Below are 19,264 nucleotides of genomic sequence, written 5' to 3' on the forward strand. Positions count from 1 at the left end.
AAAGGCAAAGAGAATGCTGTAGGAGATGCCAAAACAAGAGGCCAAAGCCAATGTGGCAAAGAAGGCCGGGAGCAATGGCCAAGGAGAACATAGAAGGGAACGCCAAAATAGAAGCCAAAGAGAACGTCACAGGGAACGCCAGAACAGGAGGCCAAAGCAAATGCTGAGGGAACGCAAAAACTGAAGACCAAAGACAATGGGGCAAAGAAGGCCGACAGCAATGGCCAAAGAGAACGCAGCCACGAACGCCAGAACTGAAGGCCAAAGAGAATGTTGTAGGGAATGCCAGAATGGGAGGCAAAGTGAATGTGGCAAAGAAGGTCAAGGACAAAGGCCAAGAGAATGTGGCACAGATGGCCAGAACCGAAGGCCAAAGAGAACGCAGCGAAGGTGGCCGAGGGCAAATGGCCAAGAGAATGCCACAGGGAACGCCAAAACAGGAGGGCAAGAGAACACAGCAAGAAAAGCCAAGGGCAAGGAGAATGCTTCAGTGAAAGACCGGAGGCAAGGAGAACACAGAAAGAACAGGACAGGCAGCCTTCTGGGCACCATGAAGTACATAAATGAGCTCTGGGAACCCTACCTTGTGCCTCATTAAGTAATGAGTAAACACTGGTGGGTGTGCATTGCCCTTACCTGCTGGGCAGACAATTACCAGCCAGCAAAGCGGGGTTCCGGGGCATTTGAAGAGATGCAGATTCCAGTTCCTTGCTGTCACTGTGAAGAGCCATGCATCTCCATGCTGTCCTTAAAGCGCTCAGGAGCACCGCAGCTCTGCTGCCACCTGTTGGACACAGCGCAGTAATGAAGGCGCTGCCCCACATGTGTGGGGCTGCACCCCGAGCACATTGCTGTAATGATGACGCACGGGTTATAATTAATTATAATTATAATTAACGTTAGGGATATAATTAATGCTATTGATAGGTTTGAAGTTACAGTTAGTTTAACATTAGTATTCTGCACCACAATTACAATTAAGGTTATTTGACAGAAAACACGGGGCGTTATTTTTATGGCAGCATTCAGGTTAAGAGACATTTTTAATACTGGGGTAAGGGTTTGGTTCACAGGTACACTGCAGGTTAACACAATTATCGTTAGAACTCCCATTCAGCTATGGGTTCAGGTGAAGGTTAACTTTAATGCTGCCTCCCAGCTAATCCCAGAGTGCCAAAGGCAAAGGCAAGCAGGACACCCAGGGCAGGCAAAGGGAAGCAGAACTCCCATGGAATGCCAAGGTAAATGCAAAGCAAACAGCCAAGCTAAGGCAAGGGCAAAAGCAAAGAGAGCACCCAAAGGAAAGCCAAGGTGATGGCAAGGAGAACGCAACAGGAAAGGCAAAAATACACAGCCAAAGAGACCACAGCAGGAAAGGCCAAGGGCAAAAGCCAAGAGAACACAGCACAAAATACCAAAACAAAAGGCCAGGGGAACACAACACGGAATGCCCGAGGAAGGGATGAGAAAACACGGCAGGAAGTGCCAAAATAGGAGGCCAAAGAGAACACAGCAAAGGAGGCCAATGCAGAATGTGGCTGGAACACCAAGACAAGAGGTCAAAGAGAACACCGTAAGGAATGCCCAGGCAAGGGTCAAGAGAACGTGGCAGGAAATGCCACAACAGGAGGGCAAGAGAATGCTGCCAGGAATGCCAAAATCGAATGCTGAAGAGAATGTGGCAACAGAAAGCCAAGGGCAACGGCCAAGAGAATGCGGCATGGAACACAAAAACAGGATGGCAAGGGAATGCCCAGACAAGGGCAAGGGCCAAGAGAACGTGGAAGGAAATGCCAAAGATAATGGCCAAGAGAACACGGCAAGAAATGCCAAAACAGGAGGGCAAGAGAACACAGCAGGGAACGCCAAAACTGAATGCCAAAGTCAACGTGGTAAAGAAAGCCAAGGGCAACGGCCAAGAGAATGCGACATGGAACACGGCCAAAACAGGAGGGCAAGAGAATGCCCAGACAATGGCAATGGCTAAGAGAACATGGAAGGAAATGCCAAAACAGGAGGGTGAGAGAACACGGCACGGAACGCCAAAACTGAATGCTGAAGTGAATGCAGTAAAGAAAGCCAAGGGCAATGGCCAAATGAACGTGGCATGGAGCACAAAAACAGGAAGGCAAGAGAATGTAATAGGAACAGCAAGGGCAAAGGGAAAGAAAACACTGCAGCGAAAGGCCAGAGACAAGGAGAACACAGAAAGAAATGGACAGGCAGCTTTCTGGGCACCATAAAGTGCAATTAAGAGCTCTGGGAGCACCGTGTTGTGCCATGCTATGGAGTGGGTAAACACTGGTGGGTGTGCATTGCCCTTACCTGCTGGGCAGACAATTACCAGCCAGCAAAGCGAGGTTCCGGGGCATTTGAAGAGATGCAGATTCCAGTTCCTTGCTGTTCCCGTGAAGACCCACACATCTCCATGCAGTCGTTACGGTACTCAGGAGCACCGCAGCTCTGCTGCCACCTGTTGGACACAACACAGTAATGAAGGCACTGCCCTGCAGATGTAGGGCTGCACCCTACACACATTGCTCTAATGACAACACAAGGGAGAGTTACGGATATAATTAATGCTATTTATAGGGTTGAAATTACAGTTAGTTTAACAACAGCATTCTACACTACAATTACAACTAAGGTTACTTTAACAAAAAACATGGAGCATTATTTTTATGGCAGCATTTAGCTTATGAGACATTTTTAATACTGGGTTAAGGGTTCCATTTACAGATAACTGCAGGTTAATGTAATTATCATTAGAACTCCCATTAAGCTATGGTTTCAGCTCAAGTTGAACACTAACGCTGTCTCCCAGCCAATCCCAGAGAGGCAAAGGCAAGCAGAATACCCACAGAAAGCCACAGCAAAGGCAAAGCAAAGCAGGCAGCCACGGCAACAGAAGGGCAAAAGCTAAGGAAAAGCACAAGGAAAGCAAGGGCAAGGAGAGGGCAACTGGGAAGGCCAAAGAGAACGGGGCCGGGAAGGCCAAAGAGAACGGGGCCGGGAAGGCCAAAGAGAACGGGGCCGGGAAGGCCAAAGAGAACGGGGCCGGGAAGGCCAAAGAGAACGGGGCCGGGAAGGCCAGGGCAATGGCCGAAGAGAACATAAAAGGGAATGCCAAAACTGAATCCTGAAGAGAATATGGCCAAAGAAAGCCAAGGGCAACGGCCAAGAGAATGTGACATGGAACACAAAAACAGGAGGGCAAGAGAATTCCCAGGCAAGGGACATGAGAATGTGGAAGGAAATGCCAAGGATAATGGCCAAAATACATGGAAGGATGTGCCACAACAGGAGGGCGAGAGAACACAGCACGGAACGCCAAAACTGAATGCCGAAGTGAATGAGGCAAAGAAACCCATGGGCAATGGCCAAATAAAAGTGGCATGAAGCACAAAAACAGGAGGGCAAGAGAATGTAATAGGAACAGCAAGGGCAAAGGGAAAGAAAACACTGCAGCGAAAGGCCAGAGACAAGGAGAACACAGAAAGAAATGGACAGGCAGCTTTCTGGGCACCATAAAGTGTAATTAAGAGCTCTGGGAGCACCATGTTGTGCCATGCTATGGAGTGGGTAAACACTGGTGGGTGTGCATTGCCCTTACCTGCTGGGCAGACAATTACCAGCCAGCAAAGCGAGGTTCTGAGGCATTCGAAGAGATGCAGATTCCAGTTCCTTGCTGTTCCCATGAAGACCCACACATCTCTGTGCAGTCGTTACAGCACTCGGGAGCACCACAGCTCTGCTGCCACCTGTTGGACACAACACAGTAATGAAGGCACTGCCCTGCAGATGCGCCTCTTTCACAAACCTGCACTCCTTTCTCTGATCAACGTGGCTGCACTCCATGCACAGTGCTGCTTACCAGCAGCAGTGAAGCTGGGAACAATAGATAAGGAGAAGGCTCAGGTACCCAACAACGTTTTTGCTTCCATCTTCTCTGATAACTGCTCATTATACACAGCCCTCACCTTTGGTTTGGTAGGTGGGGATTGAGGAAGCAATGCCAGTCCCACAGACCCCTCCCTATACTACACTGTGATGGGAGATCAGGTTCTGGACCACCTGAGGGCCCGAACATCCAGGAGTCTTTGGGTCCTGACGAGATGAGTCCCAGAGTTCTGAGGGAATTCACCACTGCAGTCACTGAGCCACTCTCAATGGTATTTCCGAAGTTGAAGCAGTCAGGAGAAGACCCTGATTAGTAGAAAAAAAAAAAAAAAAAAAAAAAAAAAGCAACAGCACACCTGTCATTACGGATAGAAAGTGTGACCCGGGGAACTACCAACACGTCAGTCTCACCTCCGTGCTGGGAAAAATCGTGGAGCAGATCCTCCTGGAAGTGACTCTAAAGAACACGTTCCAGTGCATCACCACCCTCTGTATGAAAAGCTTCCTCCTAATAACCAACCTAAACTCCCCCGTCTCAGTTTAAAACCATTTCCCCTTGTCCTATCACTATCCATCCTCATAAACAGCCCTTCCTGCTTATACATTCCCTTCAAGTATTGGAAGGCTACAATGAGGTCTCCCCCAAGCCTTCTCTTCTCCAGGCTGAACAAGCCCAAATCCCTCAACCTTTCCTCATAGGAGAGCTGCTCCAGCCCTCTAATCATCTTAGTGCCCTTCTCTGGACCTGCTCCAAGAGCTCCACATCCTTCCTGTGCTGGGGGCCCCAGGCCTGGACGCAGCACTGCACATGGGGCCTCACAGGAACTGAGTAGAGGGGGACAATCACCTCCCTCTCCATGCTGGCCACTCCTCTTTTAATGCAGCCCAGAACACAGTTGGCCTTCCAGGCTGCAAGCGCACTCTGCTGGCTCATGTCCACCTTCTCATCCACCGGGATCCGCAAATCCTTCTCTGTGGGGCTGCTCTCAAGGTGTTCTTTGCTTAGTTCATCTAAACATCTGGGATTGCCCCTTCATCAGTGACACTGACAGTGAACCCTACTGACACTGAGCTGTGGGGTGCAGTGACACACCAGAGGGACGGGACGCCATCCAGAGGGACCTCAACAGGCTGAGTAGTATACCTTCCCAGCCCAGAAAGCCAACCGTGTGCTGGGCTCCATCCAAAGATGCACGGTCAGTAGGCAAAGGGAGGTGGTCCTGCCCCTCTGCTCTAGTGAGACCTCACCTGGAGGTGCTGTGTCTGGATGTGGATACCCACAGTGCAGACAGACGTGGAGCTGTTGGAGCACGTCCAGAGAACAGCCACAAATATGAACCGAGGGATGGAACACCTTTCCTATAAAGAGAGAGAGAGCTGGAGCTGTTCAGCCTGGAGAAGTGAAGGTTTCGAGGTGATCTGGGAACAACCTTTCAATACCTAAAGGAAAGAACAAGAAAAAAAAATTTAGCTTAGATATAAAGAAAATCTTGTACAGTGAGGGTGGTGACACAGTGGAACAGGTTACCCAGACACATGATTGTCATCCTGTCCCTTCCAAGGCGAGGCTGGGTCAGGCTCTGAGCAACCTGATCTAGTTGTGGATGTCCTTGTTTGTTGTGGGGGAGTCAGACCAGATCACCATAAATGGCACCAAGTACTCCAGTTCAGATGCTCCACATCAGTCACAGAGCCTCTCTGTGCCAGACCCAGCATTCAGCAGACCAGGGGCCACATTTTGTCACACCGCTGGGTCCCAGAGCTGCAGAGCTACTTAATGTGGGTCAGGGAATGGGAGGAAGAGGGGTGGGAGTTTGGGAAATTAATAGCATCCCTGACAAATGGGATGAGATATCTGGGGAAATCCTGACTGTAGTCATCCAGAAGAGGACAATCCTTTCTTTCTTATTAACACAAAGCCAGATCTGCCATTAAAACAGAAAGAGCTGTAGGACCCTGGGGTGGTCAGCCACAACGTGCTCTGACAACGATGCCCTGGGATCCATTATCACTGACAAATCCATAAGGGAGATATTGGAGAGAACCGTAAAACAGGAACGGAACACCTGTGGTCAGTATGCTCGAGTGGTGCAGACTGTATTATACTGAGCGAGGATGTAGTAAATGGCCACTGGGGTTCAGGTCCCGGCTGATGCACCTCACTCTATGAGCAGCCATGGAGCTTACAGGGATGGGAGCACAGAACCAGTAGAGCGAGCCCATTTTAAGCCTATTCCATCCCCAAGTGAGTTTCCCCACAGTCATCACAAACCTGCCTGCATACAAGCGATGCGCCAACACAGGGCTTGTGATGTTCCATTACCTGCTCTGCAGTTCTCACACCACTGATTAGAGGAGCCCTGGCAATCCTTAAACCCCATCGAGCTGCAAAATAAGATCAGAAGAAACACAAAACATAATTTAATACATGATAATTATGCACAGAACACCCTTAAACAACTCTGCATGGGTGGAATTAATACATGGCACTGTTCGCTACAGCCATGAAACGGGCTGGGATGATGTGGCAGCAAACAAACTATGTCTGGAGCCCCAGGTTGGAGATTATGTGGTGAGAATCATGACAAGGGAACAGGCTCCACCAGAGGTAGTGGGCTTAAAGAGACTTACAAATGCAATCTACAAAATGCAGAACCCCTTTATGGAAGTGCTCAGTCAGCCAACCAGCATTATTGGGGATGATTGAAGCATTCCAGAAATGAGAAAGCATTGAAAGAAAGAAACGTATACCAATCCCTCCATCAGCAACTCAGAAAGGGAGAGAAACCCTTTCTCTCCCTTAGATAAGAACTGAAGGGCATTGTAAGGACACGCACAGCAGATACAGCTGCTCTAAGCCATTTCAGAATCCCCCGAGAAGGTGGAGTTCACAGCCCTGCAATAAAGAAAGAATTGCTCACCCCACTCCAAGTGCTTGCTCCACATCCCAAAGGAAGCAGTCTCCAGGTACAGATGATGCCTTTACAGCTGCCAGCCCTTAAACGTGGTCAGGATCCTCTAAAAAATGGGGAGTTCATAACCCTACAACAAAGAGGAAATCAACTGCCCCATTCCAAAGACAAACACTCACCCCACACTCTAAAGGAAGCAATCTCTAGACAGAGACCCTACCCTTACAGCTACCAGCCCTTAAACGTGGTCAGGATCCCCCAAAAAACACAGAGCTCACATCAAAATAACAAAGGAAATATTCACCCCACACACCCAAAGAGGCAGCCTCCAGGAAAAGAAAACACCCTTACAGCTACAAACCTTTAAATGCTGTCGGGATCCCCCAAAAAATGGAGGGATCACAGCCCTGAAATAAAAAAGGAACCACCCATCCCACTCCAAGGGCTCACCCCACACTCCAAAGGAAGCACTCCCTACTACCCTTACAGCTGCCAACCCTTAAAAGTGATCAGGATACCCCAAAAAGGAGAGATAATGGCCCTGCAATAAAGAAGGAAACACATCCCACACCCCAAAAGAGACAGCCTGCAGATACAGATCCTGACCACGCTGAAGGGCTGACGGCTATATGGGCAAGATCTAACAAAAAGAGAAGCCCACAGCCTTGAAACATAGAAGGAATCACTTACCATACTCCAAAGGCTCACCCAAGGCTTCCAAGAAGGCAGTCTCCACAAAGAGATGCTACCTCTATGGCTGCCAGCCCTTAAATGCGATCAGGGAGGGGTGGAGCCAGGCTCAGCCCTATCTGGTCCCATAGGAGAATTGCTTCCACCTGTGCTCGCAGGGCTACACCCCTCACCAGGTGCTTAATCACTACTTCAGACTGTGACCTCACAGTTCCTGTATGAAGAACGAAAAATAAATAAATAAAAAGTAATGACTGGCAGGTAATTGGGTCTGCCTGTCCAGCAATGGGAGGTTTATCAGTGGATGAGCTATGACGTACGTATGTATATGCCCACGTATTTTGATCCCAATCTGTCCTCAGAGACAATTGGTGATGTTTCTAATAGGTAGGGGAGCACAGATTTCAAAACACAGCAAGATGTAGAGAAGCTGTGTGTGCAGCCTGGACAGCAAAGGGTTGAGATTACCGGTGTGAATGGAGCAAGTGCTGTTGGCCAAACTGCCAGGGTCAGCTTATGGCTCCCCAGTGAGAAATGTGTGTCACCTGCTTGCTTTGCAATTAAAGACCATCATGAAAATATTTCAGGATTTGGTGTTGTATGGGAACTGCTGAGTCATGGCCTGAACCTCTGATTGATCACCCGAGGCGAGCTGTGAGTCAGCCAGAGGAGCACAGGTGAAGGCAATTCAATTCACCTGCGCTGCCGGAAGGGGTGGAGCCAGGCTGCACCTCTCCTAGACCTATTTAAGAGCTGGCTACCAGTAGGGAAGGATCTGTTCTGGAGGTTGCCCCTACTGGTGATTTGCAGGTAGACTCAGCCTAAGGGTAAGCCTTCCATTTATTCTCTTTTGTTATAATAGTGTACTTTGCCTATCTCTCTTTTTTATTTTGTGATTATAGCATCCTAACATTCTTTGATTATATGGGTGTCCTCAGTGGGTGAACCTGCTACTTGCCTCTATGTACCGTTACATTGGGATGTAATGCTGGGGTATCACTGGGATTGACAGCAGAGCAGGGGCTGTTGTTGGGGTGATGTTATTGAGATGATGGGTGATGCTGGGGTATTACTGAGGTAATACACATCAAGGAGTAATGCTGGAGTGATGCTCAGGGTTGATATTGTGGTGAGATTGGGATGATACTGCAGTGATGTGATGTGGTGGGGTGACACTGCAAGGTGATGTTGGTGCATCAATGGGGTTAAACATCAAGGAATGATGTATGTTGATGATATGTGTTGGAAATATAATATAGCAGTGAGAAAGCAGTCCAGGAGGTTTATAGACTTGTGGAAGATAGCTTCCTTACGCAACTGGTAGGCGGTGCCCTGCTGGACCTGGTCTTTGCTAACAGAGAAGGACTGGTGGAGAAGTGAAGATTGGAGACCGTCTTGGGCAGAGTGACCGTGGAACTGTAGAATTATCCATTCTTGAGGATGTCAAATGAGTGACCAGCAAAACCACCTTCTTGAACTTCTAGAGGGCAGACTTTGATCTGTTCAGTGTGCTTGTAGCGCGGGTCCCTTGGGAGTCGCTTCTCAAGGGTAAAGGGGCCCAGGAAGCCTGGACGCTCCTCAAGACAGAAATCTTAAAGGCACAGGAACAGGCTGTCTCTGAATGCCGTAGGGGAAGACGACCAGTGTGGATGAGCTGGGAATTACTGTTGAGACTCAAGGAGAAAAAGAGAGCCTACGTCCTCTGGAAGAAGGGGCAGGCTACTTGGGGAGATTATAAAGAAGTAGCTAAGGTATGCAGGGAGGAAGTTAGGAAGGCGAAAGCCCAACTTGAACTCAGATTGGCCTCTGCAGTAAAAGACAATAAAAAAATCCTTTTATGAATATATCAACGCCAGAAGAAGAACCAAAGATAATTCTCATCCTATACTTGATGTAGCAGGGAATGTGGTCACTGAGGATGAGGAGAAGGCTGAGGGCCTCAATGCCTTCTTTACATCTGCCTTTAATAGCCAGGCTAGTTATTCTCTGGGCTTTTTATGCCCCGATCTGGAAGTCTGGGACGCTGTTCAGAATATGCCCCCAGCGATTCTGGTGGAGATAGTCAGAGAACTTCTCCTCTGTCTGGACTGTCATAAGTCCATGGGACCGGATGGGCTGCACCATCAGGTGCTGAGGGAGCTGGCGGGGGTGATTGCTGAGCCCCTCTGAGCCATCTATCAGTGCTCCTGGTTAACTGGTGATGTCCCAGAGGATTGGAGGCTTACTGATGTGACTCCCATCTTCAAGAAGGGCTGTAAGGAGGATCCGGGGAACTATATGCCTGTTAGCCTGACCTTGGTACCAGGGAAGGTTATGGAGCAAATCATCTTAGATGAGATTGCACAGCATGTGTGCAGTGTCCAGGAGATCAGGCCTAGTCAGCACAGGTTCATGAAAGGCAGGTTATGCTTGACCATCCTCATCACCTGGCCCCAAACCTGTCTCCAAATCTAGGGCCCAGATGGATCCCTGCTATGACAACAAAAAGCCCAAATGCCCCAAATTCAGACCCTGAGCAGTATGACTCATTGCACCGTGCCTCGATGTAAGCTGCATGGACCCTCAGACTGCCCCAAAACAGCACAAAAGCCCGCGCCCAAAATACAAAGCACGCACTGTTGTTGACAAAGCAGTACGCATGCATCAGATCCGGCAAACACTACGCACGTGCCAAGTCCGACACAGCGTGCACCATTCCTGGCATGCCTCCACACCTGCCGCCAGTCGGAACACAGCCCTACGCACGCATTTGCATCGACACAACGCTACGCATGCGCCTTTCTTGGCACACCTGTACGCATGCGCTTTTCTCTTCATAGCATTACGCATGCGGTGTTTTCGGCACACCACCGCGCGTGCAGTTCCGAACATTTGCCACGCGGTGGCAGCAGAGACCGCGGACCACGAGAAATTTTATATTTTGGGGAGAAACTGTCATATTTTGGGGAGTAAAGTGGCCCCTTGGAGTCCCCAAGGCCCCTAAGAGCCCCTCAGAACACCCCAGTGCCCCCCAGCACCCCCTAGAGCCCCTCAGTGCCTCCAGTGTTCCATGGTGCCCCAATGAGCCCCTCAATGCCCCCCAGTGCCCCTCAGAGATCCCCAGTGCCATTCAGAGCAATGCAGTGCCCCCCAGAGCCTCCCAGTTCTCTCCAGTTGTCCCCAAGCCCCCCCACTTCTTTCCAGAGCCTCTCAGAACCCCTCAGTGCACATCAGAGCTCCCCAGGGACCCCAGTGCCCCTCAGAACCCCCCAAGTGCTCTCCAGTGTCCCCCAGTGCCCACCAGTACCCCTACGAGCCCCCCAAGGCACCCCAGTGTCCCCTCGGGCCCCCAGTGCCCCTCAGAGCCCACAATACAACCCAAAGTCCCCCAGTGCCCCTATGCCCCTCAGAGCCCATGACAGCCCCCCAGTGCAATTCAGAGCTTCCCATTGCTCCCCAGTATCCTCCCAGAGTCACCGAGTGCCCAACAGTGCCCCTTAGAGCCCTCCAGGGGCCTCTCAGAGCGGGCGGTACCACACTGAGCGCTGGCAGCGGACCCCTCCCCAATCCCACTTGGTCGGAGCACGGCCACTGCGTGTGGGATTTCCCCGCCGTCCGGGAACGGCTTTTCCCGGACAGGAGCTCAGCGGCACCGGAACGACAACAGCGGCTGGAGCTGCCCTCGGGTACCCGACTGCCGGGCTCCATCCGGGGCGGGTCAGTCCCACAGCGCACCAGGGAAGGGTCACCCGTCCCGGTCCTGGGGCCGGTACCGGTGCCGATGACCCCGGGGCGAGAGGGAAGTCCGCCCCCTCGGTACTCCCCTGTCCCCCCTCCTATTGGCAGCTTCGTAGCAAGCCCCGCGTCACCATTGGCCAGCACCGCCGATGGGCACCGCCCCCGCTGCATCCCCGCTCGGCCCCGCTTGGTCCGGAGCAGCCCGGGGGCACCGGGCACGGCGGCGTACGGGGTACCGGTACAGCTGTGACCGAGCACGAAGAGGCCCCGGGAAAATAAACACCCCGTCCCACAGGAGGAGCCCCTGTAGCTCTGGTGCAGGTAAGGGCTGTAGGCGTGGGGCTCGCTGTCCCTGATATCGTTTCGCGGGGGGCTGCATGCCCGAGATTCTACCCGAACCGCGGCTCTGTGCACTGGGGGTCACTGGGAGGTTCTGGGGTTCACCGGCGGCGGCAACGGAGGCAGCTTCCCCTGTCCGGGTGGCTCTGAAAAGCCGGGGGGGGGGGGGGGGGGGGGGGGGGGATGGAACTATGCGCCGAGAGAACTGAGCGGCTCCGGGCTGCCCCGGGGCTATGTGCTGCATAGTGCGGGAAGAAGGGGGTCCCGGAGGTGTCCCAGGGCACGAGTGTGGGACTGAGGGCCGCGGTGAGGCACAGTTTTGAGGGACGTGTTGATGGGGCAGCTGGGTCTTGTGTGGGGCTCTGCCTCGGCTTTCACTCTGGATAAAATATGGGACAGCAGCAAAGAGGAGAGGGGTTCACTGCAGCAGTTGAAGAAGCATACTTTGGTCCCCATCTTCCTGCATAGTGGGGGGTGTTTGGGTTTGTGCAGCTTGGGGGAGCTGAACCAGGGTCTGAAAAGGGAAGCGGAGAAGCGGCTCCGGGAAGGATGTGATATGCTGTTCCGTGCACAAACAGGGCCATGGTGCCCAACATGGCTCTCACTCCATGGCAGCCCCAACCTGCACATGTGGGGGACTTGCGGGGCACCACAGCTCCCAGGGGCCTAGAGCCCTCCCCCCTCCCCCCCAGCACCACAGATGGACCCCTGAGGCTGGGAGGATTCCGCCTGGTGTGACATGACACTGTCCTGACTGCTGCAGAGCACACCAAAAAGTTTTTAGGGTGCTGCAAACATTGTGTTGTGACCTGAAGTACAGCATCGCTGGAGGAAGGCTGCAGCAGTGGTCCCATTACAGAACTGTCTCCATCAGGATAAAGTCTATCTGCAAAACTTTGCTTAGCTTTGCCCTTGCTGCAGCCTTCCAGGGGCAGGAAGTGTGCACTGTGCTGTGCAGCCTCGGCACTGCTGCTTCCCCCTCTGTTTTGCACTTCCCCATCGCTCTCCTGAGCCTCTGTCTCCTCCTGGTGAGGGAGAAAGGAAGTTTGTCTCTCACAAGAGAGAGTGGTCGTTGTCTGCCTGATAAGGGAAGGAGGAAATAGAAGGCGAGATGGGTGCTCCAAAATACCCCCTTCCTCCTCCTCGTGTTGCAGCTGCTGAGCCCCTGGGCATGATGACACCACCAGATCTCCAAGCATGGCATAGAGGTGCTTTCCCCAGGGGCCCCCTCAAGGTGCCAGCAGCTGTTCCCACGCAGCGTCCATGGCCATGTCCCCAGGGAAGGGAGCACTGCGGGAGCCCTCTTCCCTCCCATGCCTGAGGCTGGGGCTGGTAGTGGGAGCCCCTCACCCAGCTCCATGCGTGGCCATGTTGGAGCTGCTGGGCACACTGAAGTTCCCAGGTGCCCATTCAGATCTGGGACCAAGTCAGGTGTTTCCCAGCCCTGCAGGCTGCTCGGGGATGCTGGGCTAGTTGCAATGGAGCTTGTTGCAATGTTCTTGGCTTCTGTCCCATTGGGTGGCAGGGGGCACCAGGATGAACAGTGATGGGTGCATGCAGGGTGCTGCAATGACTCTTCCTGTGGTCTGGCTCTCCCCTTCTCTCAGGCCTTCTGTGCTGCCTTTGGCCCCTTGTCACCAAGGTGATTGTGCCCTGTGTGCGCCACTCTGCTGTGCTGCAGGAATGGGCAAGACACTTTTTCCTGGAGGGATTTCAGGTTATAAAAGCTCAAAAACCCCCAAAGGCATTTTGCCATCTTGGGTAGACTCTTCCCCTTTTTTTGCTTCTGCTGAAGATCTGGGCTTGTGCTCCTGACCCCAGCACAGCCACCAGCAGGATGGCATGGGGCTATGAGCAGTACTGGAGCAGCTCTTAGCACTGCTGTGTTGCTGCTGCACGGCCGAGGGAAAGGGAGTCATGGCCCAGAATTCAACAATGAGTCCCAGAACAGCAGAGCAGGGCCACACAGCAACCAAGTGAGGCATTGCGTAGGGCTCAGGATTCGTCCCCACAGTGTTCTTTGTCCCCTGCCCTCACTGTGCTCCTGTTCACTCTGTTGGGTCATAAGGTTTCCCCTGTGCTGCAGGGTGCTTCCCCTCTGGCCTCATACTGCTCTGCACACATGTTCCTGCAGGGCTGTGTGCACCCATGACAACACACACACAGAGCAGTGACAACCAAAGGTACTGGCTTCCTTCTGTGTCACCCAGCACGTGGCTGGGAGGGCTGAGCACTGTGGGGTCAGGCTCTGGTTACACCCCAGCAGCTCTGGCCCTTCTCCTGTGATCTGGCACAGCAGTGAGGTTTAATTAATTAATGTTGGTTGGGCGCTTGGTGGTTGGCAGAGGAAAGTGATAGGGGCGGCACTGGGGAGCAGAGCAGCAATGCGGCACAATGCGTGCATCTCCCTGAGTGGCAGTGAGGGGGTGTAGCACACACAGCACAGGGAACCAAGGAGATGGCAACCCTGAAATGTTGACTTTTAGCATTGGCCCTAATAGGAGACAGTGGTGCTGCCCTCAGGACTGTGTTGGAGGGAATGGAAGTGTGGTGGGGTGGGCAGGAACATAGCTGGGAGGTGGAGGAGCTCCGAGCTCAAGCCCTCCTTTCTGCACGCTTGCTCCACACTGCCCCATGCATTATTGAAGTGTGTTTGCATTTCTGCATCAAATATTCATCCCGCTGCCATGGGAGCTGCTGTGGGGTTGCCAGGAGTGCAGTGGGGTTGTATGGTGAAGTGCTGTGGGCGCCTGGTGATTGGCACCCGGATCGACACCAGTGTGGGGTGAGTGTGGGGTGTGAGACTGGGACTCCCCTGACCCCAGTAATGGGGTTTTTGTTCCCTCTGTGGATGAGAATTTCATCCCCCAGACCAGAGGGTCTCCTCCTTCTCCACCCCACCTCTGCACCTCCTGTTCCTGTATCTCCAGGTCTCTTTCTGCTCCTGCAGCTGAGCAGCTTTCAGTGCTTAACCAAAGCCCTGAGCTGAAACAAGGACCTTGCATTTGCCCAGCCTGGCGGGAACTCATTGCAGTGCTTTGGGGTGTGTTGGAGCATCACCTTCACAGGTCCCACAGGATATCCGGGTATAGAACCCAGTGCAGATGTTGCAGCCTTCAGCAGAGCCCCATGGCGTGGCCATGCCTTCAAGTCCTGCTGGAGTCTGCAAAGCTCCCAGGAAGCTTGACTTTTCTCAGTTGGGTTCAGATTCCTGGAAAAAAGTCCAAAGAAATGACAGTGGCTGTGTGCAAAGCCACCATTCATTGCCAGGGCGACGCTACACTGTGCTCTTCCAGAGCAGGGCTCAGTGTACAGTAGTGCTGCTCTTTCAGTAGCAGACCCTGGGTTTCAAGGGCGTTTTCATTAAGAAGAAGAAGGAAAAAAAAACAAGCCCAGCATAGGGCTGCAGACTTGAGTGACAGGAAGGAAATTTGGTGGTTTATTTCAGTCTGCAGACTGCTCAGTAGGGCAAAGCAGACTCTTCCGCACACTGATAGTCGTGACAGCCCCTCCGCCAACAATGGGACCAGGGGTCAGTGGGACCCTTCCCAGCAGGAAAAAGCCCATAAAATCTCCCACTGGGAGCTGATTGAATCTTTGGGGTGTGGAAGCTTCCCCCTGGGATCAATGCAGAAGCAAAGTCCGTGACTGCAGTTGAGTGTTTTGGAGGAGTGGGCGCTTCCTATTTTTTCATGATTCCATGGGTGGAGTTTGCTTTTACTCGTTGACTGTGGTTGCCCAACAAAGAGCTCAGGCGTGGGAATCTCTATTTATACAGGCACTGCTCCTGCTCAGCATCCTGTAGCACTGGGAGCATTCAGGGCGCAAAGCCCATTGCCAATGGGGGGGCTCATGGCCTGGGATTGCGGCTGGGGCCATTTGTGAGCCCAGGACATGGGCTCAGCTCTGGCAGCACCGTGTGTATGGGGCAGTTGGCAGTTCTCCTCTCTGTATCTAATTTATTCTCACTCTGGCAGTGTCCTTTAGCTTCAATATTTCTTTTCCCTCCACGATCAAGAGAACCAATGGTGATGTATTTATAGAGCAATCCCTTCCCTGCTCTCCTTTTACCATTCTGACTGTGCTGCATGCAGATAATTGCATAAGCAACCTGCATCTCTCACTCATCCTCGCACTGGAACAGCTGTCACCACACAGAGCTGCACGTGGCTACAATGGGTGACTCAGCCCCACCTGTCTCAACCTACAGGAAATGAGTCAGGTTGTAAGGAAGCAGTAAAGTGATGGGACAGGAGCCCCTTCCTGCAGTGCAGTGCAGTGGCAATCTTGGGAAGTAGAAGAGTGAAGGTCTCATGGGAATTGTACTGCAGTTTTACCCCAGCAACTAGGGAAGAGAGTCAGGAACACCCCATACGTCATCCCTAAACCAAAGCTGGGGTGTGAGCTCCTCTCCTCTGGCAGCCAGAGCCTCCTGAGGAAGAGCTGCTCCTAGTCTTACCTTTAGTGCGAGGTGTGCGGGGAGGAGAGGATGTAGGGGCAGTTCCAGGATGTGGGCTGAACCATGTGTGCCTCTTTTTCCCCGCAGAGATGGACACCTTCAGCACCAAGAGCTTGGCCTTGCAGGCCCAGAAGAAGCTCTTGAGCAAAATGGCTTCCAAGACCATGGCCAATGTCTTCATTGACGACACAAGCAGCGAGATCTTGGACGAGCTTTATCGAGCCACGAAGGAGTACACCCACAATCGCAAAGAGGCCCAGAAGATCATCAAAAACCTCATCAAGATTGTGATGAAGCTGAGCGTGCTGTACCGCAATGGGCAGTTCAGCCCTGAGGAGCTGCTGGTGATAGAGCGCTTCCGCAAGAAGGTGCACACCTTGGCCATGACAGCAGTCAGCTTCCACCAGATAGACTTTACCTTTGACCGCAGGGTCATGTCAAGTGTGCTGACGGAGTGCCGAGACCTCCTGCACCAGGCTGTCAGCAGCCACCTGACGGCCAAGTCACACTCCCGCATCAACCATGTCTTCAACCACTTTGCAGACTACGAGTTCCTCTCAGCCCTCTACGGGCCAGCCGAGCCCTACCGCACCCACCTGAAGAGGATCTGTGAAGGTGTCAATAAGATGCTGGAGGAGGACAACATTTGAAGCCATTGGTGGCAACATGATTCAGCATCCCATTACCTATGAGCCTGAAGACAGGACATACAGACATTTTGGTGATGACGGGGCTTTGTCCTCTTCTCTGTGATGCTAACTCTCTCATTTTCTCCTCTTTATATAAAAGACCAAACCTCCTGACTTTGTCCGTTCCTTGCCCAGGATCTGCAAACCTTGCTCCTGGCTGAGTTCTTTGCAGTGCTCCAGGGCTTCTGGCTCCCTGGGCTCCTGCTGTATTCTTGGTTTTCCTTTGCCCATGAAGTGCTCTTAGCTCTGAGTCCAAGGAACTGGCCACAACTGGATTCTCCACTTTGAACTTGACTGTAATCCTTCTATAGAAAACAAACCAAAGACTGGCAGTGTGCAACACCAATCCAAGCAGATGGGCAGCTGCTTGGTGAGGAGGTGTGATACCATTATCATGGCTCTATTTTGGCAAGGTCTCAGCACCTCCATGACACAGTGGGAGCAAGCCATGCTCTAGGTTTACGCTGCCCAGCTTAGGAGGGTACTTCTGTGCCTTGCAGGCTGGAAGGGGTTTTGGCCTCCCAAGGGCAAGTCCTGGCAACCAGAAAGATCCCCAATTGCACGGGTGAGCAGTGGTCCCTCAGGGCTGGAAGCACACTGGTGGCCCTGTGTTCTCCTTCATCCTGGGCTCAGCTGGGATCCCCAAACAGCCTCCTGTGGATGGTATCACTGTGATCACTCAGATGCCTTCCTTTGTCATTGTCCCAAGTATTTCACACATTTTACATGTCCTTGAGTGAGTTCTAATTGTTTTTTACAAAACTCTGTAGCCCTTATGAGTTATTTAAATAAACTCAACTGGTTTGGCTTGGTGCTCTGTGTGGTTCATACAAAGCGGTGATGGTCACCAAACAAGTGCGATGGGCACTAGCTTGCTAGGTTTGTCCTTTGCATGAAGATTGCTCACTGTGCCTGAGGCTTCTGCTTTCCCTTTCCCTGGCATGACAACAAAGATCCTCCTCCTCAAACCGCTGCTCCCTGGCACAGCAGTGCTGCACAGCCAACGCTGAGGTGGTGGGAAAAACCATGGTGCAAAATCAGCACCAAAGGTATGGGGTCCTGTACATGCACCCACATGCTTCCCTGCATCAGTCCCTGTGCTGCACAGCAGGAATAAAAAAAGCACAACTCCAGTGACAAAAGGGAAGCGGCAGCCTTACAGTGCATTGTGCTCTCAGCATAGATGCACCAGCCTTGGCCTATTTCAAACATTGATCTTTGCTTTGAAAATAGACAAGTCACTGCGCAACATCAGCTGGCCTTATCTTGGTGACTTTCTTGTTCCTTGTGCTCTGTGGGATGTCTCCAGTGCTCACAGGTACAACCCAGCCACTCGCATCCACTGCTCCCTTCCAGCTGCCAGCTCAAGGCAGTGGTAAGTTTCAGCCTTTAATAGTAAAAGAAAGCCTCTACCTCCGTCATTTCATAGGCATGGCTTTAAGTATCGCGGCTAATTTAATTGTGCAAAGCAAGCTCGGGATGTGGAGTAAGGTGCATATACATGCATGAGCATAGGAGAATGCAGCCAAGAGTCACAGAGTTGTTGGCCCTTTGGAGAAGGCAGAGAAGGGTAGGCTTTGGTGTGCAACGTTTGAGAACAGATGTTCCTATCTCCATTGCGCTTTCTGCAATTGTCAGGTATATGCCTAAGAGTAGCTGGGGCTGCTAACAGCTCAGCACCGCTTGGTGGAGTGTCGGTAGATGCAGAGAACACAAAGTGGAATGGAGCTGATGGATGCTGCTGCGCTGGCAGCCAAAAATGCTTCACTGTTCTGTTCTCGATGCGCACATCAGCACCAGCTGCATCATGTTCCTTAACTGTATGAAGCATCTCTGCTCAGAGTAGTCCCTACTGAATCACAGCTGCTTTCTTTGTCCCCAAGGGTTCTTACTCTCCTGTGCGATAGAGAGGACCAAGCTCAACTCACAAAGTGCCTGGCACCAGCTTTCCCTCACTTTCAAATCCCTAATCTGAATGTTCTTCCCTGCACCCCACAGCAAACACACACCTCATCCTCAAACCCACTTTCCCATCCTGGTGAAGCCATGGAGAGCTCACCCTCTGCTAGCAGAGCCACCTCACAACCTAGATTTCTATCCCAACACTGGCCATCTGAGTCTGGGAAATGAGTCCCTTTGATTCTGTTTTGCTGACTCCCTCCAAGCAGCTGGTTTAAGGGAAAGAGATCACTCCTCAGACCTGCAGGTTATCTGCAATTCCAGGAGCCACCCAGTGGAGAAAGAAACGTCCAGGAACACTCTGGAAAACAAAGCCTGTAAAATTCCCAGTGCAAAGTACTCTCAAAGTTGAGGAAACTCCCACAAAACAGAAAAGCTAACAATGACCACAGTTGACACCAGGCATCAGCTCTGGGCAAAACACCTATCATGACAGCACTGGGTTACAGGTTCCTGTGGGCTGCTGGGATACCTCTTGGATGTGCAGATCCCCCATAAACCTGCAGCCACCTCCTGCACGACATCTCAGCAACTCCTGGCTAAGGAAGCGCTGAACTGGATTGCTAGGCATCCAGTTGGAGAACAGGAATCATAGACCA

General features: G+C 52.0%; 1 protein-coding gene and 1 long non-coding RNA gene across 4 annotated transcripts; one reads left to right on the plus strand and one right to left on the minus strand.

Moving 5' to 3' along the window:
- Positions 1-180: 180 nt before the first annotated feature.
- On the minus strand, positions 181-8,098 carry LOC122188731. Of its 3 annotated transcripts, none has more exons than XR_006181635.1 (7): positions 7,503-8,098; positions 6,822-6,918; positions 6,224-6,285; positions 4,075-4,206; positions 3,614-3,761; positions 2,326-2,473; positions 181-784 (listed from the first exon to the last, which is right to left on the minus strand). It is a non-coding gene; the product is annotated as an uncharacterized LOC122188731 (long non-coding RNA). The 3 variants fall into 3 exon arrangements; XR_006181634.1 differs by having other exon boundaries at positions 6,822-6,942; XR_006181633.1 differs by having other exon boundaries at positions 6,822-8,098.
- Positions 8,099-11,200: 3,102 nt separating this feature from the next.
- TNFAIP8L1 (TNF alpha induced protein 8 like 1) lies at positions 11,201-17,519 on the plus strand. Its single transcript, XM_042887270.1, has 2 exons — positions 11,201-11,540; positions 16,105-17,519. Exons 1-2 carry the CDS (start codon positions 11,369-11,371, stop codon positions 16,665-16,667), a joined length of 735 nt encoding a protein of 244 aa, XP_042743204.1. The 5' UTR covers positions 11,201-11,368; the 3' UTR covers positions 16,668-17,519.
- The last annotated feature ends 1,745 nt before the right edge of the window (positions 17,520-19,264 follow it).

Source organism: Lagopus leucura, unplaced genomic scaffold (genome assembly GCF_019238085.1).
Source record: "Lagopus leucura isolate 7727_CA_CO unplaced genomic scaffold, USGS_WTPT01 Super-Scaffold_100076, whole genome shotgun sequence".
Lineage (NCBI taxonomy): Eukaryota > Metazoa > Chordata > Aves > Galliformes > Phasianidae > Lagopus > Lagopus leucura.

Excerpts from the sequence above, each read along its gene's own strand:
- TNFAIP8L1 (XM_042887270.1), top strand. The coding sequence starts at position 11,369 with ATGGGCACCGCCCCCGCTGCATCCCCGCTCGGCCCCGCTTGGTCCGGA. Across the intron at positions 11,541-16,104 it reads CCCCTGTAGCTCTGGTGCAG|AGATGGACACCTTCAGCACC; the intron begins GTAAGGGCTGTA and ends TTTTCCCCGCAG.